Below are 27,144 nucleotides of genomic sequence, written 5' to 3' on the forward strand. Positions count from 1 at the left end.
TGCCTCAAAGCAGAAGGCCCCAGCAGCAGGGAGCCCCATCTTGATTTATCACCTGTGCCCTGGAGCTGATTTAGGGATGCCCCATGTCCTCTTTTTCCAGGACACATCCTGTTTTTCATGGGCATGTAAAAGGAGAGTAGTCATAGCGATCCATAGTTAAAAGTAGAAGTTGGCGAATGTGTCCTCTTTTTTTTGCTCTTCAGACTATGGCATCCCTACCCGTACAGTGGTACCTTGGGTTACATACGCTTCAGGTTACATACGCTTCAGGTTACATACGCTTCAGGTTACAGACTCCGCTAACCCAGAAATATTGCTTCAGGTTAAGAACTTTGCTTCAGGATGAGAACAGAAATCATGCTCCAGCCGCACAGCAGCAGGAGGAGGCGCCATTAGCTAAAGTGGTGCTTCAGGTTAAGAACACTTTCAGGTTAAGTACGGACCTCTGGAACGAATTAAGTGCTTAACCTGAGCTACCACTGTATTATGGAAAATTCAAATGGTGACTAGACCAAGCTGAGGCTATTCAGAACCAAAAGATGTTTTTCAAAGGGATTCTCAAAGCAGGTTTGGACAATGGGCCTGACAGCAAACCAAGGTTTCGACTTCCGAAAACGTTTGAAAACCAAGGCACAGCTTCCAGTTGGCCGCAGGAGCTTCCTGCACTCAATCGGAAGCTGTATCAGACGTTCAGCTTCCAAAAACGTTTGCAAACTGGTGTTCGGGAGCCAAAACGTTTGAGTTACAAGGCGTTTGAGAATCGAGCTATGACTGTACTGACTCTGGCTGGCGCTACCCCTAGACAGAGTGAGGTAGCTTGGTTGTCAGTAAAGCTCAGCAGGGACAAATTTGACTCGGTGTGTAATTAAAGGTGAACCTACGTAGTTCGGATTGTCCAAAATAAAACGCGGACTGACATACAGCCACCCTTTACAATTCATGTATCTCCAAATTCCGCAGTGCGGTTCTCCGACCAAGTAACGTGTACCAAAATGCCAGAGGAAAAAGTGGGCACAGAAATGCATGTAAACAATTTTACATTTGTGTTATAGGCTAGTTTCTAAGCATACGCACCCCTCTGCCTGCTCCATCCAGACGAGCAAGAGGCGTTTCTGGAGTCCGAGGACACATTCCAGCCAGGCAAAAATACTTGAGGATATGAGGAGTGTGACTTGGAAAGACGGGGCATCATCTGGGAGGAAGATTGAGGTTCCTCACATGAAAAAAAAAGCCTGCTAGTTCAGTCTGAGGGCCCACCTAGGCCAGGATCTTGTTCTCACAGTGGCTAAAGCAAAGCCCAGAACCAGGACCTGAACATAACAGCCTGTCTCGCCAGATGGCTGAGCAGACTTTATTTAGTTTGTATATTTATGCTCTCTTGGTTACATGACTTGAACACTAGCAGAATTAACCCTTACCTGTGCACTGAATGATCCCTGCTGTTGCGCTTTCTTCCGCCATTTTATTACAGTGGTACCTCAGGTTAAGTACTTAATTCGTTCCGGAGGTCTGTTCTTAACCTGAAACTGTCCTTAACCTGAAGCACCACTTTAGCTAATGGGGCCTTCTGCTGCTGCTGCGCCGCTGGAGCACAATTTCTGTTCTCATCCTGAAGCAAAGTTCTTAACCTGAAGCACTATTTCTGGGTTAGCGGAGTCTATAACCTGAAGCGTATGTAACCTGAGGTACCACTGTATATGTCCCCGCTTTTCTTGAATGAATGCGTTCAGTCCCTCACGAATCTGGACACTCCCTTTTTAAAGTCGTCTAAGTTAAGCAAGTGACTTAGTTGGTCTTTAAGGTGCTACTGGAAGGAATTTTTTTGTTTTGACTATGGCAGACGAACACGGCTACCTATCTGTAAGTTAAGCAGGTGAGGAACTTTACAATGTACAAGCCTAGCGTTTAGTCCTTAGTTGAACCAGGCTTCATCTATGCACCAGTGACCAGGTATTGGCCCTTGAATTGTAGAGCGGCCTGCTGCAGGCCACGTGTCTGACGACAAACTAGTTGGACCAGAAATCTGAGTGTTTCCCATGCTGAGCAGCCTGCAGAGGGAAAGCCTTCCTCTCTAGGGAAAGCCTGGAACACTCATTGCCCTGCTGTACCCATTCATTTTATGCATTTGCAGTCAACAGCAAACTAATGACTGCCCATAGCATTCCTCTTGCTGCATTGTAATTACTATGATTTATTCCTCCTCTGTATGATAAATGCAGTGTGCTGGAGTTGCGCAGGGCAATCGCAGGTCAAGGGGTAAGGGATTACATCCTGTCGTCAAGTCTTGGGGTGGGGCTTACAATCTGATCCTGCCTGTATTGACTACTACAACATGCCACATGTGGGGCTGCCCTTAAAGTCAGCATAGAGTGGGGGTCAGAAGGAAGCCGGCAGTAAATCACACCGGTCAAGTTGGAACTGACTCTTTGTTTATCTTGTGATTTAAAAACAACAACAACATGGTGTCCTGGAAGATGGCGTCCCGGATTTTGGCTTCAAAGTGTTCAAATCTCCTTGTGAGAGATTTGTGGGATTTCCTTCTATGCTTCCTGGGTGGAGGCAACTGTTTCCCTTATGTGCTTTCTGTGAAGAGAACCTCCCCGCTTCTGTGTTTACCATGAGGGAAGGAGCACTATGCCTCTTTGCAAAGGATTACTACAGATTGCGGCTACTCTGTGTGTGTGTGTGTGTGTGTGTGTGTGCTCTGCTTCAAAACCTAGCAGTGGGAGCGACCTGGATGCAGAGCAAGCCCTAATACAGGCATGTTCAAAGTCCATTTCGGGGGCCTAAATCTGGCCCGCCTGTCAGTTTAATCCGGCGCCTGTGGCAGTTTATTTCCTGGGGTAAAATCCTAAAAAACCCTCAACAACTTCAATCCTAAAAAAAGCTCAATCCTAAAAAAAAATCAACAACTTTGGTTAGCCCTTTGGTTGGCCCTCACGGCCCTTCACTTCATCAAATCTGGCCCTCTTTGAAAAAAGTTTGAACATCACTGCCTTAATACAACACCGGTCCTGAAAGACCTACATTGGCTCCCAGTACATTTCCGAGCACAGTTCAAAGCATTGGTGCTGACCTTTAAAGCCCTAAACGGCCTCGGTCCTGTATACCTGAAGGAGTGTCTCCACCCCCATCGTTCTGCCCGGACACTGAGATCCAGTGCCGATGGCCTTCTGGTGGTTCCCTCATTGCGAGAAGTGAGGTTACAGGAAACCAGGCAGAAGGCCTTCTCGGTGGTGGTGCCCACCCTGTGGAACACCCTCCCTTCAGATGTCAAGGAAATAAATAACTACCGTATTTTTCGCACCATAGGGCGCACCGGACCATAGGGCGCACCCAGTTTTTTTGGGGGGAAATAAAGGGGAAAAAATTATTTTCCCCCCAGGCGCGGGGCTGGGGCGGGGGAAGCTCGAGCTTCCCCCGACCCCAGCCCCCAAACAGGCAGCTCTCTGCAAGCCATGGGAGCGCTCCCGCTGCTTGCGGAGAGGTCCGCGAAGCCTGGGCGTGCTGAGCTCAGCGCGCGCAGGCTTCAACATGCAGGCAAGTCTCCGCAAGCAGCGGGAGCCCAGCGCTGAACTATAAAATAACACAACAAGAGATTGAAGAAGCCATTCAGAACATGCAACTGGGCAAATCTCCAGGGCCAGATGGGCTTACCTCCAAATATTATAAGACATTGAAAGACTATCTGATACATCCATTAATGGAGGTTTGCAATGAAATTATGGAGGGGAAGAAGGCACCGGAGTCGTGGAAAGAAGCTTTCATCACATTGATACCCAAACTAGAAACTGAAAAGACACAACTTAAGAATTACCGCCCCATCTCCCTCCTAAATGTGGACTACAAAATATTTGCAGACATTTTAGCAAGCAGATTTTTAAAAGTTTTAAATGAAGTAATTCATAAGGACCAAGCAGGCTTTCTCCCAGGTAGACATTTGTTTGATAATACAAGGAATATTATTGACATTTTGGAACTTTTGCAAACAAATATCAATACAAAAGCAGTGTTAATATTTATAGACGCGGAGAAGGCCTTTGATAACATCTCATGGAAGTTTATGAAGAAAAATTTGGAAGGGATGGGAGTGGGACGGGGGTTTGAGAATGGGATAGAGGCAATTTATTCGGAACAAAAGGCTAAATTGATAGTGAACAATGTGGTGACGGAAGAGTTCAAAATTGAAAAAGGAACACGACAAGGTTGCCCTATCTCCCCCTTGCTATTTATTTCGGTCCTGGAGGTGCTCTTGAATATTATTAGAGGAGACCGGTTGGTGGAAGGAATTCAGGTCGGAGCGAAACAGTATAAACTTAAAGCATTTGCAGATGACCTAGTTTTGACCCTACAGGAGCCAGAGTCTAGTACGAAAAGGGTATTACAATTGATTCAGGAGTTTGGTCGGGTGGCGGGATTTAAACTTAACAAGCAGAAAACCAAGGTTTTGGAAAAAAAATTGACACCTTTAGAATCAGAAAGGTTTCAGAAAGAGACAGAGTTAAATGTGGTTAAAAAAGTAAGATACCTAGGGGTAAACATAACAGCGAAAAATATGAGTCTATTTAAGGATAACTATGAAAAGTGTTGGTCTGAAATTAAAAGGGATTTAGAAGTTTGGTCAAGATTGAAACTTTCCTTGTCAGGACGAATTGCTGTTATAAAGATGAATGTATTGCCAAAGATGCTGTTTTTGTTCCAGACTTTACAGATTGTGGATAAAATGGAGTGTTTTGGGAAGTGGCAAAGAGATATCTCCAAATTTGTCTGGCAGGGCAAAAAGCCCAGAATTAAGTTTAAGATACTAACTGATGCTAAAGAAAGAGGGGGCTTTGCCCTGCCAGACTTAAAGTTGTACTATGAATCAGCAGCTTTCTGCTGGTTGAAAGATTGGCTGCTTCTTGAAAACACTGATGTTTTAGATTTGGAAGGATTTAACAACGTTTTTGGATGGCATGCATATTTGTGGTATGACAAATTCATAAGGCTTTCAAGAACCATATTGTTAGGAAAGCAGTGTTCAATGTCTGGATAAAATATAAAGACTTATTGGAAAATAAGACCCCAAGGTGGTTATCACCAATGGAAGCTAAGGCCCGGAAAAGACTCAATATGGAGGCCAAATGGCCGAAATATTGGGAAATAATAGAAAAAGACGGAGATAATTGGAGGTTGCAGAGTTTGGAGAAATTAAAAGATAAAGTGCGAGATTGGTTACATTATGCTCAGATCAAAGAAGTTTTTAAGCTGGATAAAAAGATAGGATTCCAGGTGGAAAAATCAAAGTTAGAAACGGAATTGTTAGAACCTAAGACTAAGGTACTTTCAAGAATGTATAATTTGCTGCTAAAATGGAACACACAAGATGAAACGGTCAAATCGGCTATGATAAAATGAGCACAGGATATAGGGTATAATATCATGTTTGCTGACTGGGAAAGGTTATGGACCACCGGTTTGAAATTTACGGCATGTAATGCCTTGAAAGAAAATATTATGAAAATGATATATAGGTAGTACATGACCCCAGTCAAGCTTGCAAAAATATAACATTTGTCTGATAATAAATGTTGGAAATGTAAAGAAACTGAAGGAACGTTCTTTCACCTCTGGTGGACCTGCCCTAGAGTTAAGGCTTTCTGGGAAATGATATATAACGAGTTGAAAAGGGTATTTAAGTATACCTTCCCTAAGAAACCAGAGGCCTTTCTTTTGGGCATTGTCGGCCAGAGGGAGAAGAGGCTGTGGAGGAGGACTGGAAGAAATTTAAGGACTATTTACAAAAATATTGTAAATTGTATGAATGTTAAGAAAGATGTAAGATTATCAACAATATGGCACCAATAAGTTAGTTAAAAGGAATATGAAGATAAATGAAAATATAAGAAAAGATAAATTTTGGATAAATATTATGTTAAAATTAAGCTTTTAAGGTCTGGGTTAAATTATCTAAAATTAGGGATACAATATTGGAAAATTATAATATAAGAATTGAAACAAGGTGATAAATTGCTGGGTAAAGTTCGAAAATTTGGAACGCAGGAACGAGAGATGCGAGGAAGTCCAAAGAAGTGAAGAAAATGTGGATATTGAAAAATTATATGTTATTTTGTTTGTTTTTTCTATTGTATTAAGAAAATCTTTAATAAATATAAAAAATATATATATACAGAGTCAGACCGTTGCTCAGTTTCGCTTGCACTGGCCGGCAGCAGCTCTCAAGGGTTTCAGGCACTGAGGTTTTCTCCAGCCATAGCTGGAGACGCCAGGGATCAAAACAGGGGCCTTCCCACATACAACAATAAATTAAAATGAATAAATGCCATGGGAAGCCTTCCATGAGATTCTCAGTTCAGCCTTCTTGGTTATATGCCTGGTATGAGGTTCTCCTATTAAGAGCTTCACAGCTACATTTTGGGTGAAGGGACATTTCTAGGCAGCCTTTGGGTAGGTCTGCATTAGTAATAAATAATAATAATAATAATAATAATAATAATAATAATAATAATAATAATAATTCATTACTTATACCTCGCCCATCTGGCCAGGCCTCCCCAGTCCCTCTGGGTAATTCCCAGCATAATAAAAACATGATAAAAACTTCACTAAACAGGGCTGCCTGCAGATGTCTTCTAAAAGTCTGATACCGTATTTTTCGCACCATAGGACGCACTTTTCCCCCTCCAAAAATGAAGGGGAAATGTGTGTGCGTCCTATGGTGCGAATGCAGGCTTTTGCTGAAGCCTGGAGAGTGAGAGGGGTCGGTGCGCACCGACCCCTCACACTCTCCAGGCTTTGCACACCGCTCCGCAAGCAGCGGCAGCCCAGCACTGAGATCAGCGCGCCCAGGCTTCGTGGACCTCTCCGCAAGCAGCGGGAGCGCTCCCGCTGCTTGCGGAGAGTTGCCAGCATGCCGAAGAGTTGCCAGCATGCCGAAGAGTTGCCAGCATGCCGGTCTGACTCTGTATAAGGCAGCTTCCCATGTTTCCTTAGCCGATGGTTTTGATGTTGGAGCTTCTTGTATTTATCAGTGATGTTTTTATGTGTTGCGATCCGTCTTGGAGAGGGCTATGCGCCCTGAAAAGTGTATTAGCAAACCAATTAAAATAAATGAGTATTACTCCACACCTATTGAGAGCCCTTGACTGAGTCTTGAGAGTCCCATGGACTGCAAGAAGATCAAACCTCTCCATTCTGAAGGAAATCAGCCCTGAGTGCTCACTGGAAGGACAGATCCTGAAGCTGAGGCTCCAATACTTTGGCCACCTCATGAGAAGAGAAGACTCCCTGGAAAAGACCCTGATGTTGGGAAAGATGGAGGGCACAAGCAGAGGACGAGATGGTTGGACATTGTTCTCGAAGCTACCAGCATGAGTTTGACCAAACTGCGGGAGGCAGTGGAAGACAGGAGTGCCTGGCTTGCTCTGGTCCAGGGGGTCACGAAGAGTTGGAAACGAGTAAACAACAACAAATCTCTGGGTTATTTGTGGGGCAAAGGAATTCGTTCATTATTATTTTTTCAAAATATAGTCTGGCCCCCAACAAGGTCTGAGGGACAGCGGACTGACCCCCTGCTGAAAAACTTTGCTGACCCCTGGGTTAAGGGGACACCACTGGTGGCAGTCCTTGCAGGTGATTTGTGGATGCGACTGAAGCACTGAACGTTTGCATGTGGGTATCAGCTTCCAAGTTTGGCACAGTACCAAAATGAAAATGCCCAGGTGTGTGTGCTATATGCAAAAGACCCCAGGTGCTCAGCCAATACCTGAGGGTTGATGTCATTCCGAGGAAGAAGCTTATTGTCAGTGATGTTTTTGTATTCCACATCGGTGGCTGCTATAGTCTTTTCTTGCACCTGATGCCCTCCATGGCTCTGATTACAGTGGCTATTTCCTGGTTTGAGTTTTACAGCTCTCCCTCGCTTATCTCTTGCTAATTGAGTCTAATAGCACTGCCATTGAACTCCTCCAAGTGAATTTGGGCACGCCCCATATTCTGCTCCATCTACTTAGGAAACTGGACAATTCCAGGCACTGGGTCTTTCTCAGAGGATATGGCTATCAATGAATAATAGCCATGAACGCTTTTCTCTGCCTCCACAGTCCGAGGCAGTAATGTCTCTGAACACCAGTTGCTGGAAACCTCGGACCGGGAGAGTGCTCTTGTGCTAGGGTCCATTTTCCTACAGGCAACTGGATCATTCCCAGTGAGGTTTGGCTTGGCTGTGACAATACTTCCCCGCAGATTAGGGGTGGGTATCTGTGAAGCTGAGGCTCCAATACTTTGGCCACCTCATGAGAAGAGAAGACTCCCTGGAAAAGACCCTGATGTTGGGAAAGATGGAGGGCGCAAGGAGAAGGGGACGACAGAGGACGAGATGGTTGGACAGTGTTCTTGAAGCTATTGTGAGATTCTCTGTGCACAGAAGCCTTATAGCACGGGTAGGCAAACTAACGTCCACGGGATGGATCAGGCCCAATTGCCTTCTGGATCTGGCCCGCGGACGGTCTGCGCAATCCTTCCCCAAAATAGCTCAACGACTCTGGGCAATCCACCCACCGCACACACTCTCCTCCTCCCTCCAATGACAATGGGTAGATCACTGCCAGTTTTTTTATACTGGGAGTAGATCGCAGTCTCTTGGGAGTTGGACATGCCAGGTCTAGAGGACACCATGTTGACTAGCCCTGGATTTGAGGATTACAGAAAGGAAAACAGACCAGAAGCAGCATGAGTCTCAGCTCAGAGAGGTGTCAGCTTTGTCCAGCAGCTGGATGAACATGCAAGGATGGGAGATGCTCCTCCCCTAAGGCCAGAGGCATTAATAAAAACAAGGGTCAGCAAACTTTTCAGCAGGGGGCTGGTCCACTGTCCCTCAGACCTTGTGGGGGGCCGGACTATACAGTCATACCTCATGTTATAGACTCTTCAGGTTGCGGACCGCAGAAACCCAGAAGTACCGGAACAGGTTACTTCCGTGTTTCGACAGTCTAGCATGCACAGAAGCACTGAATCGCAACCCGCGTGTGCGCAGACGCGCCACTGCAGGTTGCAAATGTGCATCCTGCATGGATCACGTTCACAACCCGAGCATCCACTGTATTTTGAAAAAAAAAAATGAATCAATTCCTATGCCCCACAAATAACCCAGAGATGCATTTTAAATAAAAGGACACATTCTACTCATGTAAAAACATGCTGATTCCTGGATTGTCTGCGGGCTGGATTTAGAAGGCAATTGGGCCAGATCCGGCCCCCGGGCCTTAGTTTGAATAAAAAGATCATGTTCCCAGTGAAGGAGAAGGAAGCAATCCTTCCACCGGGCCATATTTGCATGGCAATTTGACACTGGGGGAAATAAGGCAAGCATCTAAAGAGGCTTCTCGAGTTGCCTGGGTTGTACAACCACAAGGGACTCTGGACATTCAGGGAAGGCTGTGGTTGCTTACCAACCAGTCTTTGTTGCATCCTATTGCACCGCATAACAGGCCGGCTGCTAGCCCAAGAGGCTTACGGCAGGGTGGCAGCCAGGCAATGGCAGCGCCTTGGCTTGAATTAGAACCATCCACCTTCTGGAAGCAGCTGGTTGCAGCAACTTAGCTAGTTTTTCCTTGAAGGAGGGAGCCAATTTTTCAGTTTACGTGCAACCAGGCTGCCTGCTAAAGTTATGCTCTTCTTGTAGAATGGCAAGCTGCTCTAGGGCTGTCCTGCTGTGTTATTATGCTGCCTCCAGCCCCTGGGAGGGACCTTTGGGGAAGGTCAGGCAGTCAATGAATAAAGCACAGCTGATTGGGATTCATACCTTTCGAGAAATACTTTTCTTTCTTTCTTTTTAATTTTTTTTAATTAAGAATTTCAACATAACAATTTACCCAAAATTTATTTTTTGCTCTATAAGACGCACCTAGTTGTTGGAGGAGGAAAATAAGAAAAAAAATATTCTGAATCTCAGAAGCCAGAACAGCAAGAGGGATCGCTGAGCAGCAAAAGCAGCGATCCCTCTTGCTGTTCTGGCTTCTGGGATAGCTGCGCAGCCTGCATTCACTCCAGAAGACGCACACACATTTCCCCTTACTTTTTAGGAGGGAAAAAGTGAGTCTTATAGAGCAAAAAATACAGTACATCATCCTCATTCCCCTCCCATTTTCCCCCTCCCCCCCAAAGAAAAACCCACCCTACCCTCCCCGGACGCCCCTCAGCTCCTCTCTCATATTATTCTCTGCATATTATAAAATTGTAAATATCCTTAATTTATCTATCTATATGTTACCAATAAAAAGTTTGTGTATGTTTGTTCAAAACCTGCCAAGGAGTCCAGTTCATTTTGTTGTTTCTTTAAGTACTTTGTAAAAGGTTCCCATTCTTCTTTAAAGTCACAGTTGTCCTTATCACGTAGTTTGTGTGTCAATTTCGCCAATTCCACATAGTCCATCAATTTCTCTTGCCACAGTTCTTTGGTCGGGATTTCCTCGTTCTTCCATCCTTGTGCTATTAAGACTCTTGCCGCCGTTGTCGCGTACATAAAGATGTTTTTCAGTTTCCTTGGCAGGTCTTTCCCTACAATCCCTAACACAAATACTTCAGGCTTTTTTTTTTTTTTTTTACAAATGTTAATTGTAAAATTAAATACTTTTCTATAACTGACATGGTGAGGGGAAAGAAAGTTGCTCCAAAGGCTTTGCGGTGGCTCTCGGTCCGAACAGTAAAACCTACGTAAACCCATGGATGGCTCCGTTGGTAGAGCATGAGACTCTGGATCTCAGGGATGTGCGTTCGAATCCCACTTTGGGCAAAAATATTCCTGCATTGAAGGGGGTGGAGTGGATGAACCCTGGGAGTCCCATCCAGCTCTCCAATTCTGTGATTCCATAGCCTCCACATTTCTTGCTGGGACATAGTAGATATTTCCTCCTGTCCTCGATTTACCCACCCACCCCCATCTCTCTCTCACCAGGGGACAAGTTGAAACATGACCCGAGTTTCCACGGCCCCATCAAAAATAGGTAAGAAACGCTTTGCGCATGGGCAGATGAATTGGCTGCAATCTGGAGTACCTGTGTGGTGTCTTTGAAAGCGGCTGGGAGGCAAGGCGGCCTAAGAGGAGAATAGGCCGGCTTAGGTTCCAACTGCAGGGAACCTGTAGCCACAGCTGTCAACTTGCAGATTTGAAAATAAGGGACCAGCAGCCTTGAAAATAAGGGACCAGCAGCCAAAATAAGGGATTTTCCAAGGAGCACAGTAATGTTCAACTTCTGAGCCCCTCCGAGCCAAAGGCAGAAAGCCCAGCCAGCAGCCAAATGAAGCCTCAAGTGGTGGTTCCCACAGCGCAGCAACCCGGCAAAGGGGATGCGGCAAGGAAAACCACGTCACCTCTCTGCTGGGAAGCGCTGAGCAAAGGCGAGTCCCCAGGCAACGTGGCCGATTTGATTGGCACAAGGCATGCAAGCTCCACCCCCCAGTCGTTCTTAGACTCCTTATTGGGTGAACAACGCAGCCAAGCAACACAGTTGGAGCCTCCCTCCTCCCTGGCCAGCAGGGAGGGAGGGAGAGAAGCTGCTTCCTTTAAAACCCGGGAAATTTAAGGGACATCATCAATAAGGGACAGCAGTGGGACACAGCGCTGGGATAAGGGACTTTCCCACCAAATAAGGAACAGTTGACAGCTATGCCTGTAGCCCTTCAGATGTTGCCAGATGACAGCTACCATCATCCCTGACTAGGAATGTGGGATTATTATTATTATTAGTAGTAGTATTAGTATTATTATTGATTTTCCATTTGCAGCTCGGTCTATCCAACTGACCCTTTCTGAAACAATACGGGAACTGAAACGCAGCCATTTTGCTCAGTTCTCCCTTACTCGAATGTTATGATGCTGTTCTCCAATCAATGTTTATAAAAAAAAACCCCACATAAATTAGGGGAAAGTGTGAATAAAACTGAAAAATTTCCCATCCATTTATTTGATTGTGTTTATATCCTGCCTTTTCCTCCAAGGGGCTCGTTCATGGTTCTCCCCTTCCCCATTTTTTCCTCACAACAACCCTGTGAGGTAGTCAAAACAAAATTTAAAAATTCCTTCCAGTAGCACCTTAGAGACCAGCTAAGTTTGTTATTGGTATGAGCTTTCGTGTGCATGCACACTTCAACTTCAGTGTGTGTGCACACGAATGTTCATACCAATAACAAACTTAGTTGGTCTCTAAGGTGCTGCTGGAAGGAATTTTTTAATTTTGTTTCGACTACGGCAGACCAACACGGTTCATAGCTGTCAACTTTCAGATTTGAAAATAAGGGATCAGCAGCCTCACCTGTCCCGGAGACAGTCTACGGGATATCTAACAATCCGGGATAGCAGCGGGAAGCAGTGGGAAACAGCGCTGGAAGAAGGGAATTTCCCACAAAAAAAGGGAAGGTTGACAGCTATGACACGGCTACCTACCTGTAACTAAACCTGTGAGGTAGGTTATGCTGAGAGGTTCTGACTGGCCCAAGGTTACCCAGTAAGCTTCATCGCTGTGTGGGGATTCGAACCCTGAGGGTTAAATACAGTGGTACCTCGGATTACAAAGACCTCAGGTTACAGACACTTTGAGTTACAGACTCCACTAACCCGGAGATAGTACCTCGGGTTAAGAACTTTGCCCCAGGATGAGAACAGAAATCGCGCGGCGGCAGCGGGAGGCCCCATTAGCTAAAGTGGTACCTCAGGTTAAGAACCCTGTCAGGTTAAGAACTGACCTCCAGAACGAATTAAGTTCGTAACCAGAGATACCACTGTAAGGAAGGCAAGAACCGTGTACAGTCGTACCTTGGTTGTCGAACGCCTTGCGGCTTGAAAGGTTTGCCTCCCAATCGCCGCAAACCTAGTAATGAGTGTTCTGGTTTGCGAATGTTTTTGGGAAGTCAAACGTCCGACTCGGCTTCTACGGCTCCTGCAGCCAGTTGGAAGCCGCGCCTTGGTTTTTGAATGTCTTGAGCGCCTTGGTTTTCGGAAGTCGAATGGACTTCTGGAACAGATTCTGTTTGAGAACCAAGGTATGACTGTATGCCGCATTGAGCTCCTTGGAGGGGGAAAGGTAAGATATAAATGCAATAAATAAATGAAGATAAAATAAAGAAGAGCAAATGCTGATTGCATTCCCTGGATTGATTCACATTCCGGATAGGGGAACATTGGCAATTTTGGCTCCCCGTCTCCTATATTCTTCAATATCTCTAGTGATGACTCAGTTATGTGAAGAAAAAATGCTCTCTAGCCCAGTGGTGTGCAGTCAGTGGAATAGGGGGACTAGACTAGTCCCTTAAATGTTCCCCTGGCTCCTCCTTCCCAAACCCTACGGAAAACCGCACAGCACTTTTCCGGCCTGTTTAGAAGAGAAGAAGAGGAGTTTGGATTTGATATCCCGCTTTATCACTACCCGAAGGAGTCTCAAAACGGCTCACATTCTCCTTTCCCTTCCTCCCCCACAACAAACACTCTGTGAGGTGAGTGGGGCTGAGAGACTTCAAGGAAGTGTGACTGGCCCAGGGTCACCCAGCAGCTCCATGTGGAGGAGCGGAGACGCGAACCCGGTTCACCAGATTACGAGTCTACCGCTCTTAACCACTACACCACACTGGCTCTCTTGTTTAGAGTAATTCTCATTTTAATTGTTTCTTCCAGGGTTGGGCCTTCAGAGGAATTTAAGCTGTCTAGTTCAGGCAGCTTCCTTCGTCACCCAGGCGTTCTCCAGATGTCCTAGACTACAACTCCCATCAAGCTGGCTGGGGCTAATAGGAGTTGTAGTCCAGAACAGCTGGAGGTTGCTGAAGGCTGAGCCTAGGGTGAGTGTTTTTGGGGTCCAAGCAGACTCCTCCATCCCCATTTCTGCTATTCATACGTGTCTTCCCACCGTCCTTCTCTTCCAGGAGCTGTACTGACATTATCTGCTGTATTATCTTCACGGTTTTCATCGCTGGCTACATTGTGGTGGGGATTCTGGGTAAGTAGTGCTAAAAGCAAAAGGGCTTGGAGATTTCGGCAAGGAAGGTGGAATCAAGTTGGAGCTATTGTTTTGCCAGGCAGAAGCAGTTTGTCTGGAAGCTCTGCCAGCTTCAGTACATGACATGCGAACCAAATTCACTCAGGTTGTTTTCTTTCTTACTTCTATTTTTTTTTAAATTAAAATAGATTTTATTGATACATCAAAACAACAACAATAAAACAGAAATACAAAACAAAAACAATATATAGCAATAAAAATAAATTAAAAATTAAGGTAAAGGTACCCCTGCCCATACGGGCCAGTCTTGACAGACTCTAGGGTTGTGCGCTCATCTCACTCTAGAGGCCGGGAGCCAGCGCTGTCCGCAGACACTTCCGGGTCACGTGGCCAGCGTGACAAGCTGCATCTGGCGAGCCAGCGCAGAACACGGAAACGCCATTTACCTTCCCGCTGGTAAGCGGTCCCTATTTATCTACTTGCACCCGGGGGTGCTTTCGAACTGCTAGGTTGGCAGGTGCTGGGACTGAACAACGGGAGCGCACCCTGCCGCGGGGATTCAAACCGCCGACCTGGCAATCGGCAAGTCCTAGGCGCTGAGGTTTTACCCACAGCGCCACCCGCGTCCCTAATTAAAAATTAGATAATGGCAATAAAAGTTACAACCAACAAAACTTAAACATTTACACCACATAAATATAACGTAAAGTTTTGACTTCCTTCACCCTGATATCAGATTTTCAATTTATTTCTTTTCAACTGTTTCCTTTGTGAGTTATTGTTACGATTGTCTCACATACATAACCTAAGAGTCATAAACCGTCTTGCAGAAATTAATCAAACACTCAGGTTATTTTCATTTGCACGCTTGGTTTTGGGCACAATCTCTGTTCAGTGCCAGCGGAAGTAAATAAGTTGCAAAGCGCTGCCCTTTGTGCTAAGACGCGTTTTACCATTTACAGACACTGTAATAGTAAGAATCTTCAGCATAAAAACAAAAAAACTGCAGTGTTATGGGCTAGATTTGATCCTGGAATGTCCCACTTTTCCTTAGGATGTCCCTATTTTCATCGGAAAAATGTTTGAGGGTATGGAATAGGATGTCCCAAGGCTTTTTTTCCAGTTGGAAATCACTGGAACTTAGTTCCGGCACCTCTCAGGTGCCATTATAAGAGAACAAGGGAGGTGTTCATGGTGAGTTCCAGCACCTCTTTTTCTATGAAAATAGCACTGGCCATTGTCCCGCCTTTGAGTCGACCCCTAACCAACACCACCTCACAGCGCCTCTGTAAAAATGCGAGCGCTTTTCCTCACTTCCCTTATCCTTTGTTTCTTCTCAATCCTAGCCTGGCTATACGGTGATCCCCGGCAGGCTATTTATCCCAGGAATTCAACTGGAGCATATTGCGGAATTGGCGAAAACCGGTAGGTACAGAGACCCACGGGAAAGAAGGGGGAACCAATTGTGAAGGGTGCATTGTCACGGGGAGCGTGTTTAGTAAGCGCACAAGGCTGGAATCCATGGCCAGAAAAGTACCTTGGCCTGGCAGAGCCATTTTCTTCCCCCTCCTTTTCCTCATCGACTTATCTTGTTTTTAGTTTTTGCTTCCTTCTAACATTCGTGTTTCCCCTTTTGTCAACAGTCGAGTCTGCTGCTTCACCTTTTTCTTCTTCATTTTATGCATTTGCTGTGTCTCTTTCTTTACATGACTTGCGCCCACCTCCTATTGGTAAAACCTATTTGGTGTTTCGCAACTTTCTGACTAGTTGCAGGACCTTAGCCAGACCTAGCAGAGTAAACGCAGAATCCACGGAAGCAAATGGCAACTTAGCTGCAGACAGGATAGACAAAGCAGAAACCAGGAACTTGTAGTTAGGTGTTTATTATATACAGTGGACTATTTACAGAACACGGATCTTATGCTAGCTCTCTCTGACACAACTCACAACTCCTACACTGACACACAGAACTCTGAACCTCTGAACTCACACATTCCAGTTAGTAGGCCATTAATTATCACTCCCTTAAGAGAGCTTGACCAATCAGGGAGCTGTCTCCATGACTCTGTTATCACCAGGCAGACTTACTCCTTCAGATTGCCTTCTGGCTGTCTGCCAAACCTTAATAGACTCTGTGTGAGTAGCTGCACGTACACAGTTTCCTAATACCTCCCCCCCCCCGAAATCCTTTTTACTGTGCATTCGTGATGGGGGCGTTGGGAGGAGAAATTTGAAGGTGAATCTATGAAATGTTCACTTTCCAAAACAGTATGAGAACCCAGAAGCACAGCCGTTCTTCAGAATTCTCCCTTATCCAAACTTTGCCATGCAACTGATGCGTAAATAATATGTCACTTAAATACCATACAGAAATGCATTATATTAGGGGAAATCTCTTGCTAGTCAAAACCGCATCTCAAAAATAAGTTTGTTAGGAGAAATTCACACTGAAATTAACACTTTTTTTAAAAAAAAGAAAGAAATTTGCACATCGCTGCAGAAGTGTGGAGAATGGAATTTGAGATTTGTTGTTGTTGTTTAGTTTAGTGTTGTTTAGGGCCAGACTATATTTTGAAAAAATAATAATGAATGAATTCCTATGCCCCACAAACCCAGAGATTTGTTGTTGTTTAGTCATTTAGTCATGTCCAATGAATTTGAGATTTTTTGTTGTTTAGTCGTGTCTGACTCTTCGTGAGCCCATGGACCAGAGCACGCCAGGCACTCCTGTCTTCCACTGCCTCCCGCAGTTTGGTCAAACTCATTCTGGTAGCTTCGAGAACAACTGTCCAACTATCTCGTCCTCTGTCATCCCCTTCTCCTTGTGCCCTCCATCTTTCCCAACATTAGGGTCTTTTCCAGGGAGTCTTCTCTTCTCACGAGGTGGCCAAAGTATTGGAGCCTCAGCTTCACGATCTGTTCTTCCAGTGAGCACTCAGGGCTGATTTCCTTCAGAATGGAGAGGTTTGATCTTCTTGCAGTCCATGGGACTCTCAAGAGTCTCCTCCAGCACCATAATTAAAAAGCATCAATTCTTCGGTGATTAGCCTTCTTTACGTTCCAGCTGTCACTTCCATACATCACTACTGGGAAAATCATAGCTTTAACTGTACGGACCTTTGTCGGCAAGGTGATGTCTCTACTTTTTAAAGTAAGGAATTTGAGATAGAATGGGAAAATTCAAGAATCAAAACATATTTCCTTCCATCCCTAACTTGTGATGATTTGAGCTCGTTGATGGTATCAGGGCGGTTGTACATGATCCAACTTTCAGTATTGGCCGCACCTGCACTATTTGTTAAAAGCATCGTGATACCAGTTTAAACAATCATGGCTCCCCCTAGAGAATCCTGTAAACTGTAGTCTGTCAAAGGTGCTGAGAGTTGTTCACCTTGCAGAGTTGCGGTTCTTAGAACTCCCTGGGAAGAGCGATTGGCACTGGGATAGCTCAGTTGGTAGAGCACAAGACCAGAGTGTGGTGTAGTGGTTAAGAGTGGTGGACTCATAATGTGGGGAACTGGGTTCGATTCCCCACTCCTCCACATGCAGCTGCTGGGTGACCTTGGGCCAGTCCCACTTCTCTGAAGTCTCTCAGCCCCACTCACCTCACAGAGTGTTTGTTGTGGAGGAGGAAGGGAAAGGAGAATGTTAGCTACTTTGAGACTCCTTCGGGTAGTGATAAAGCGGGATATCAAATCCAAACTCTTCTTCTTCATCTCAAGGTTGTGGGTTCGAAACACATGTTGGCCAAAAGATTCCTGCATTGCAGGGGGTTGGGCTAGATAATAATAATAATAATAATAAATAATAAATTTTATTTATATCCCGCCCTCCCCAGCCGAAGCCGGGCTCAGGGCGGCTAACAACAATAAACAGTACAAAAGTATAGCACAAACAACACTCTAAAATCATTCATTATAAAATTGATTCAAATCAAGCCACCGGCAACCATTGTGCCAGAGCTCCACGAAGATTGCCGAGGGAGGGAGTCAGGCTGTGCCCTGGCCAAAGGCCTGGTGGAACAGCTCTGTCTTGCAGGCCCTGCGGAAAGATGTCAAGTCCCGCAGGGCCCTAGTCTCTAGTGACAGAGCGTTCCACCAGATTGGAGCCACAGCCGAAAAAGCCCTGGCTCTAGTTGAGGCCAGCCTAACTTCTCTGTGGCCTGGGACCTTCAAGATGTTTTTATTTGAAGACCATAAGTTTCTCTGTGGGGCATACCAGGACTCTCGTGTTCCCTTCCAGCTCTACAGTTCTATGATTGTTAAACCACTCCAGGGTGCATTTAACCCCATTTTTGTCCATGCCCCAGCCCCAGTGGACGTTGCCCCTCCCTGCCCTTTGCCCTGGGAAGAAAGCTTCTCTCAGCCCTTGGCCCCTGAACTGTTGACTCTGCCCCTGCCTAAGATACGGCCTCCCTCATGGAATACTTCCATATTGCTGAACTAACAGGGAGGATAAGAGGAGATATGGTACAAAAAGTGAATAAGGAGTGGGCTATCTTTAAGGAATACATCAAAATTTATGTGGGAAAAGTAGAATTTCTGACAGATATTGAGTGAATCCAGAGTGAAAGGAGAGCAAAGTCAAGATAGAAGAAGAGATTAAAGAAATAATGAAATGTGTTTAAGCTACAGTGGTACCTCTAGATACGAATGGGATCCGTTCTGGAGCCCCGTTCGTATCTAACAGTAAACGTAACTAGCGACAGTGCGTCTGCGCACTTGCGCATCGCTTTTTGCCACTTCTGTGCATGCGTGCGACGTCATTTTGAGCATCTGCGCATGCGCAACCATTGAAACCCAGAAGTAATGCACTCCGTTACTTCCGGGTTGCTGAGGAGCGCAACTCGAACGTGCTCAACTCGAAGCGTCTTCAACCCGAGGTATGACTGTAGTTGGAAAAATAGCGTAACAAGAATGGCTGGAAGTCAAGTCACTTGGTGGGTGTCTGTGTAGGGTAGGCGTGTAGGTTTGTTGATATGTACAGTACAGTGGTACCTCGGGTTAAGAACTTAATTCATTCTGGAGGTCTGTTCTTAACCTGAAACTGTTCTTAACCTGAAGCACCACTTTAGCTAATGGGGCCTCCAACTGCCACTGCACCGCCGCTGCATGATTTCTGTTCTCAACCTGAAGCAAAGTTCTTAAGCCGAGGTAATATTTCTGGGTTAGTGGAGTCTGTAACCTGAAGCGTATGTAACCTGAAGTGTATGTAAACCGAGGTACAGTGGTGCCCGCAAGACGAATGCCTCGCAAGACGAAAAACCCGCTAGACGAAAGGGTTTTCTGTTTTTCGATGCGCTTCGCAAGACGAATTTCCCTATGGGCTTGTTTCGCAAGACGAAAACGTCTTGCGAGTCTTGCGATTTTTTTCGCTTCCCCCCCTTTTGCTAAGCCGCTAAGCCGCTAATAGCCTTTTAGCCGCTAAGTCGCTAAGCCTTTAATAGCCGCTAAGCCACAAAACCGCTAATACTGCTAATCCGCTAAGCCACTAATAAGGTTGCTTCGCAAGACGAAAAAACTGCTAGATGAAGAGACTCGCGGAACGGATTATTTTCGTCTTGCGAGGCACCACTGTACCACTGTATAGGTAGGTATTATATAGAGTGAAGTAGGTATGTTTTATGTTTTGAAAATAAGGTAGTGTGTTGTGTATGTGTATTGTGTAAATGTATCTGTATGTGTTTTATATGTTAATAAAATTTGAATAAAAAAGAAAGAAACAAAAAAAAAAGTACAGCCTCCCCTCTCCTCCCTACCCTCTGTTTATTTAATCTGGGTTTGTTTCACTCTCTATGTGTGTGTTTTGTAGGGGCAAACCTTTTGTTTTCTACCTCAACATTATGAAATGCGCCACAAGCTTCAATGTCATATCAGCTGCGATGAGCGGATTGCAGTGCCCTACACCGCAGGTAAGAAGACTGGGCGGGCTCAGGAGGGATTCCTGAGATGGAGCTGGCTGTAGCAGGAAGCACTTCCTCACGTCCATTTTGTTTTGTTTCCCTTCAACTTTATCTCCCCACTGCCAAGTTTCAAATTGCATTACATCAGCCTTCTTTCCAGGCACTGCCGAGTGCCACCAAGGGACTGAACCCAAGGCTTGTGCATGTGGAATATGCTCTTTCCCACTGAGCCACAGCCCTTCCCTTGTGCACTATGCTGATGATGATTATGGCAGGAAAAATGTGTTGATGTGCTCATCCTTTATATTTGAAGCCGACTCTTCTATCTCTTCTGTTAATAATAATAATAATTAATCTATCTCTTCTGTTAATAATAATAATAAAAATAATAAATTTTATTATTTATACCCCGCCCATCTGGCTGGGTTTCCCCAGCCACTCTGGGCTGCTTCCAACAAAACACTAAAATACAATAACCTATTAAACATTAAAAGCTTCCCTAAACAGGGCTGCCTTCAGATTTCTTCTAAAAGTTTGGTAGTTATTTTCCTCTTTGACATCTGGTGGGAGGGCATTCCACAGGGCAGGTGCCACTACCGAGAAGGCCCTCTGCCTGGTTCCCTGTAACTTGGCTTCTCGCAGGGAGGGAACCGCCAGAAGGCCCTTGGAGCTGGACCTCAGTGACAAGGCAGAATGATGGAGGTGGAGACGCTCCTTCAGGTATACTGGACCGAGGCCGTTTAGTGCTTTAAAGGTCAGCACCAACACTTTGAATTGTGCTCGGAAACATACTGGGAGCCAGTGTGGGTCTTTCAAGACCGGTCTTATATGGTTAAATACAGTGGTACCTCTGGTTGCGAATGGGATCCGTTCCAGAGGCCTGTTTGCAGCGCGGGTTGCGATTCATTGCTTCTGTGCATGTGTGTGACATCATTTTGCGCATCTGTGCATGCGCGAGCGGCGAAACCCGGAAGTAACCCTTTCTGGTACTTCCGGGTCGCCACGGGACGTAACCTGAAAAAACGTAACACGAAGCAAACGTAACATGAGGTATGACTATAGTGGGAATAATAAATCTTGTTGAATATCCATAACAAAAAGGGAGGGGGAGGAAAGGAATGAAATAAGAGCAATAAGAACTTAGGATTCATAACCTGACGGATCCCAACAGTTTGAAATATTACAGACTTGGAGGCTCTGGTCTTATTTAAAGACATCACCAACCAAACCTGGGCCAAAGCATATTAACCTGCGTACATAAGAAAAAGAAACGGAAGGTCAAGATGGCTGAGAAGAAAATACAGTCTAAAATAACTGTTACTGCCAGGTCCCAAGGTAGGAGACACTCAACAGCAGAAATTGATCCCAATGCAGATCTGAAAGATTTGCTAGTTAACATGGACAAAAATATAAATGATAAACTGGATTCAATGAACAATAAGATTGAACAAAATTTAAAAATAATAATAATAGATCTTCAAGGTCAGGTAAAAGACCTGACAATAAAAAATAAAGAGCTAGACAAAACAGTTCAGCAATTAAAAATCAAGACAAATAAACAAGAAGAAGTTTCCAAAAGGATTCAGAACGACAATAAAGACCTGAGGAAAAATCAATAATAAAGTTATAAAATAATAACAAGGAAGTCACGAACAGGTGGAGGGAAGACACAGGACAAGAAATAAGAAATGGATAAATGTGGGTACATAATGAAATGTGAAAATGTGAATTTATGAATATAATGTATATGTATCATTATGTAAAGATTTCATATATGCATTGCAACATTAAAAATAAAATAAAATAAAATATGATTATGGCACAGAAGTAGGACCATTGTAAAAAGCTGGCAACCCTAACTGCCAGAGAGGGCAAAACCAAGAAAGTGAGAAGTTGGGCGTCTTGACTTCTCCCAGACGCCAGATGTGACAATTGGAAATTCTGTCAGATCAAAGCAATCGATAATCTTGACAAACCCTTCCTTTCCCTCTCTCCAGATCTGTGTCCCGTCCTGCCCTTCCAAGTTCTGGGCGGTGCCTCCGCAGATTATCCGAAAGGATAAACCCGAGGACGTATGGAACCAGACCCTGTGCCAGCCAGCGATTAACCTCACGACGACCAGCCTGGTAAGTTGGCACCTTTTATTACGGCAGGTTAGTTCTTCACCCCCACCCATTTCTCCACTCAGCAAGTGTACAGGCCGTAAGAAGAGATCCCCGCTGGATCATTCCTGTGGCCCATCTAGTCCGGAGTCCTGTTGTTGCAGGGCCCAGTCAGATGCCTTGATGGAAAGCCCAAAAGCAGAACCTGAACATAACAGCCCTCTCCTCCTTGCAATTCCCAGCAGAAGTATATTCAGAGATCTTCTTCTTCTTTGGCGATCGCTCGTAGACGAGTAGGATTGTCTTCCATAAACACTGCTTTAACAATGAGTCTGTAAGTGATTGTGGAGGCCAATTCTGGACCCACGCGTCCTTCCACAGTGGGGACATAGGTTTCCGGGTGGGAGTTGATCACAGTGAGGGTTTGCCAAGCATGCCTTCCTCTTAGCACGTTTCTCCCTTGCGTCCTGAGTTCGAGTGTCTTCAAAGCCCATGACCCCTTTGGTAAAGGCTGTTCTCCAACTGGAATGCTCGCAGGCCAGTGTTTCCCAGTTGTCAGTGTTTATACTACATTTTTAAAGATTTGCCTTGAGAGAGTCTTTTGCTGACCACCAGCATTACACTTTCCATTTTTAAGTTTGGAATAGAGTAGTTACTTTGGAAGACGATCATCCGGCATCTGCACAATATGACCAGTCCAACAAAGTTGATGTTGGAGAATCATCGCTTCGACACTGGTGATCTTTGCTTCTTCCAATACACTGGCATTAGTTCACCTGACATAATGGTATGTCCATAAGTGATTGTGGAGGCCAATTCTGGATCCACACATCCTTCCACAGTGGGGACATAGGTTTCCAAGTGGGAGTTGATTGTGGTGAGGGTTTGCCAAATATGCCTTCCTCAAAGCTTGTTTCTCCCTTTCTCCCTGAATTCTTCGAAGTTCACGACAGCTTTCGTCGAGACTATTCTCCAATTAGAGCGCTCGCAGGCCGGTGTTTCCCAGTTATCAGTGCTTATACTACATTTTTTTAGATTTTGTTTTCCACCGATATTTCGCTTTCCATTCTTGAGTTTGGAATAGAGTTGTTGCTTTGAAAGATGGTAATCAGGCATCTGCACAACAGGACCAGTCCAACGAAGTCGATGTTGAAGAATCATCGCTTCCGGGTCATGTGGCCAGCATGACTAAGCCGCTTCTGGTGAACCAGAGCAGCGCACGGAAATGCCATTTACCTTCCCGCCAGAGTGGTACCTATTTATCTACTTGCACTTTGACGTGCTTTCAAACTGCTAAGTGGGCAGGAGCAGGGACCGAGCAACGGGAGCTCACCCCATCATGGGGATTCGAACCACCGACCTTCTGATCGGCAAGTCCTAGGCTCTGTGGTTTAACCCACAGCGCCACCCGCGTCCCTGGAGAGCCTTATAGTCCCCTTTTAAAGCCATCCAAATTAGTGGCCACCACTGTCTCTTGTTGGGAGTGTTTGCCTTGGTTTCCTCCTCTCCTTCTGGATAGGGATGGAGGAAATATTTGATTCAGCACACATTTAAAGCCGGATCTGTCACATTCTCACTTTCCAAAACAATACACGAACGAAACACGGCTATAGCCTTTGAAAATTGCACCTGCCTGAATTTTGCGAAGCAGTCCTCCAGCCAAACAACATTTACAAAAATGAGGGATAAAGGGTGTATAAAAATGAAGGTATTGGTGAGACAAGCATGCAAGATCGCATCATAGAAAGGGAAGTTGCTTGCCCAAAGTGTCAACGTTGCATAGAATAAATGGGTTAATTAGGAGAAATTTGCACTAAATTGCTGGGAAGAGCCACGTTGGCTGAAAGATTTTTAGATGGTGGTGGTGGGGATATCTTGAATGAATGAAACTGCACCAGAAAGCAAGTTTTCACTTCCTGTTTAATTCACAGAGTGTGTCAGAAATTCTCAACCTGCAACTTTGTCCAGAATTCACTGTCCCGTCTGAGCCAGGTGAGCACATGATCAGGGTTCAGTCTGCTCACAAGCCCTCAGTCCTTTGACTGATGTTTCATCTACCTTGATGAGCGGCACAGGAAAGAATTCTGCTCGGTCTTTCGTTGCTTCAGCACTGCCAAAAGGAAAAGCAATGCCTAGCAAAAAAAAATCCCTACTGTACAACTTTCAGTGGGGCTTGGACCCTCTCTGTACCCTGGGGCATCATGAGGAATTTTAATTTACTGGGGCAAAAGAGTGAAGCGTCCTTAGACCACATGGGTGACCAGAACCTCTGGGAAATATAGGGTCAAATGGTCTAACTCTGTATAAAACAGCTGTTTATGTTCTGGGGAGGCGTTTGGGAGCGAGGACTTCTCGGTTCAAGGAAAATATTGCAGTTCATGTTTGAAATATGTACGCATGGTCTCTGTGTGTGAATTTCATGTGTGTTTGAATTTGCTACTGTGATTTTATAATTTATTCAGCCAAGAATTCGTACCAAAGAGCCAGTGTGGTGTGGTGTCATGGTGAGAAGTGGACTGACTAAGGCCCAGGTTCACTTAAGGGACCTTGGACCATTCACTCCCTCTCAAGATAACTTTCCTACCTTGCAGGGTTGCTATGAGGATTTTTTTTTTTAAAGATGAAATAGAGTGTGAGGTTGTGCTCAGTGCTCCCATGTGTTCTGTGAATAGAACGGATTGATTTCTTCTCAAAGCTTTTTTTACCCCACGCTTTCATACGTATTTCGTTGTTAAACCAGGGATCAGCAAACTTTTTCAGCAGGGGGCCTGTCCACTGTCCCTCAGACCTTGTGGGGGCCGGACTATATTTTGGGGGAAAAAGAGAACGAATTCCTATGCCCCACAAATAACCCAGAGATGCATTTTAAATAAAAGGACACATTCTACTCATGTAAAAACACACTGATTCCCAGACCATCCGCGGGCCAGATTTAGAAGGCGATTGGTCCGGATCCGGCCCCCGGGTCTTAGTTTGCCTAGGTAAAGGTAAAGGGACCCCTGACCATTAGGTCCAGTTGTGACTGACTCTGGGGTTGCGGCGCTCATCTCGCTTTACTGGCTAAGGGAGCCGGCGTACAGCTTCCGGGTCATGTGGCCAGCATGACTAAGCCGCTTCTGGCGAACCAGAGCAGCACATGGAAACGCTGTTTACCTTCCTGCTACTTGCACTTTGACGTGCTTTCGAACTGCTAGGTTGACAAGAGCAGGGATCGAGCCATCGGAGCTCACCCCGTCGCGAGGGTTCGAACTGCCAACCTTCTGATCAGCAAGTCCTAGGCTCTGTGGTTTAACCCACAGTGCCACCTGCATCCTTTTAGTTTGCCTACCCATGTGTTAAACAATGCCTTGACCACTGTTCATGATTATATTTTATAACATTTGGATTCGGCACATAATTTGTGTTCTGTACTGATATTTTCAACTGCCCCTGGTCTCTGTGCTGCCCCCCTGCCCCAAAGAGAGGTGTCTCCTCACACTGCCCCACAGGGGCCTGGGAAGAGGATGTCCCCAGTTTTAGTGGCCCAACGGAGACTGGCTAAAGGTGAACATGAAGCCAGTACCTTACCTTGGGAGGCAGCAGTGGGCATTGCCACACCTGCATGGTGGAAAGGCCCTCCTTCGGCACCAGGTACTCACCTCCTAGGCAGGACTTGCACACAGCAAGCACAAACAAAAATCTGTCCTTATTCCCTTATGGGGGATACAAGAGCCATTATAGAGTCCTTTGTAGGTTCTCCATCGGTCAGAGAAAATAACAGAATATTTGAGAATATTGAGAAGCAAAGCAGCTAGTAAGCCTGATCTTTATTGAACTGTTGCAACAGGGTGCTCCCCTCACACGCAGGAGAAGGAGGAGGACCCAGAGCCCAGGTGTGCCCGCCCTTATGTAGACATTTTAGATTGCCCGCCTTGGAGTCTAAGACCATCCCCAGAAACATCATACCTACATCACAGAAGGGGTGTAGCTCAAGTCCACCCCTCCCCGATACATCATAACTACATCACAGAAAGGGCGATCTACAGCAGAAATCTGAGTGCGTTGTTTACCTCCTGTTGTTGTTTACCTCCTGTCTGGCAAGTTACCTGTTAATGCTTACTTGATTGGATACCCTGGGGAGCCTGGCCAGTCTTTTGTAATGATAAATACTTAGTTCCTGAGCCAGGTCACAGGCTCACCCTATTCATACACAGATATACCCTTAAGACAGGTTTTGTGAATGAAAAGACAATGGGGAGACTTTTCCATTTTCCTATGACCTTGCAGAGAAAACATTTGGTCAGTTTGGGAGCCAAAATGGTTCCAGGACTGCTTTCCTGTGCTGCTTCAGACATGTAGTTTATATATTTATGTACGTGTTTGCTTGGTACATTTATGAACATTTATTATATATATATAAGACCTTAATTTATTTATTTCAATAAGAAGGGCAAGCACAGCACCTGCCTGCTTGCCCGGCCTCCCGCTGCTCTGTCCATTCCCTTGCCTGCCTGCTTGCTTACTCCAAGGCCACCTCAGCTCCTGGCCACCAGCACCCCCTGGCCAGCCCCAGAGGCACCGTTCACCTGTGGAGCTTGTAGCCAGGGCTGCTGCAATATACAGCTGTGCAAGCCTTTGGGAGGCAGAGACGCAAGAGGGCATCAGAGGAAGGAGGGAAGGAAAGAGGGACAGAGGCCAGTGTTGCCCTCGTCCAGTGCTCAGAATGGGGAAGAGTTTTAGGCATGGCATCAAAATCTCATGAACACCACCCTCCAATATGGCGTGTAATTGGCCCCAAGGCCTGGGTTCTTGCCGGTGTGAGGACAGCAACGCTAGGCCCGCTCTGCCGATGTCCTGCGTCTTCAAGAATTGACCCTAATCTACATCTGTTTCTTTTTACAGTACTGAGCCGTTGCTTCCCTACTTTTAACATCTCTCAAGTTGAATCCTTCAATGTGGGCGGGATGGATAAAAATAAAACTCTGGACACTATCAAGAATGGCACAGAGTAAGTCCTTTGACTCCCTGGGCGAACTTCAGTGAATTCCTGGTTAAATTGGATATTAGGATTTTTGTTAGGGATTGTAGGAAAAGACCTGCCAAGGGAAATAAAAAAAGTATTTATGTATGCGACAACGGTGGCAAGAGTCTTAATAGCACAAGGATGGAAGAACGA

The 27,144-nt window shown here is 45.4% G+C and overlaps 1 protein-coding gene across 1 annotated transcript in view; it reads left to right on the plus strand.

Moving 5' to 3' along the window:
- The window catches only part of SLC44A4 (solute carrier family 44 member 4), a 64,855-nt gene that overhangs the window by 11,477 nt on the left and 26,234 nt on the right, over nucleotides 1-27,144 (plus strand). Inside the window, exons 2-8 of the mRNA XM_083723810.1 lie at nucleotides 10,955-11,003; nucleotides 13,912-13,985; nucleotides 15,332-15,410; nucleotides 19,797-19,896; nucleotides 21,885-22,013; nucleotides 23,921-23,981; nucleotides 26,871-26,976. Coding sequence (XP_083579936.1) covers nucleotides 10,955-11,003; nucleotides 13,912-13,985; nucleotides 15,332-15,410; nucleotides 19,797-19,896; nucleotides 21,885-22,013; nucleotides 23,921-23,981; nucleotides 26,871-26,976 — 598 coding nt within the window. The remainder of the gene's footprint in view (nucleotides 1-10,954; nucleotides 11,004-13,911; nucleotides 13,986-15,331; nucleotides 15,411-19,796; nucleotides 19,897-21,884; nucleotides 22,014-23,920; nucleotides 23,982-26,870; nucleotides 26,977-27,144) is intronic.

The sequence above is a fragment of the Podarcis gaigeae genome (genome assembly GCF_964106915.1).
Source record: "Podarcis gaigeae genome assembly, chromosome: 2".
Classification (NCBI taxonomy): domain Eukaryota; kingdom Metazoa; phylum Chordata; class Lepidosauria; order Squamata; family Lacertidae; genus Podarcis; species Podarcis gaigeae.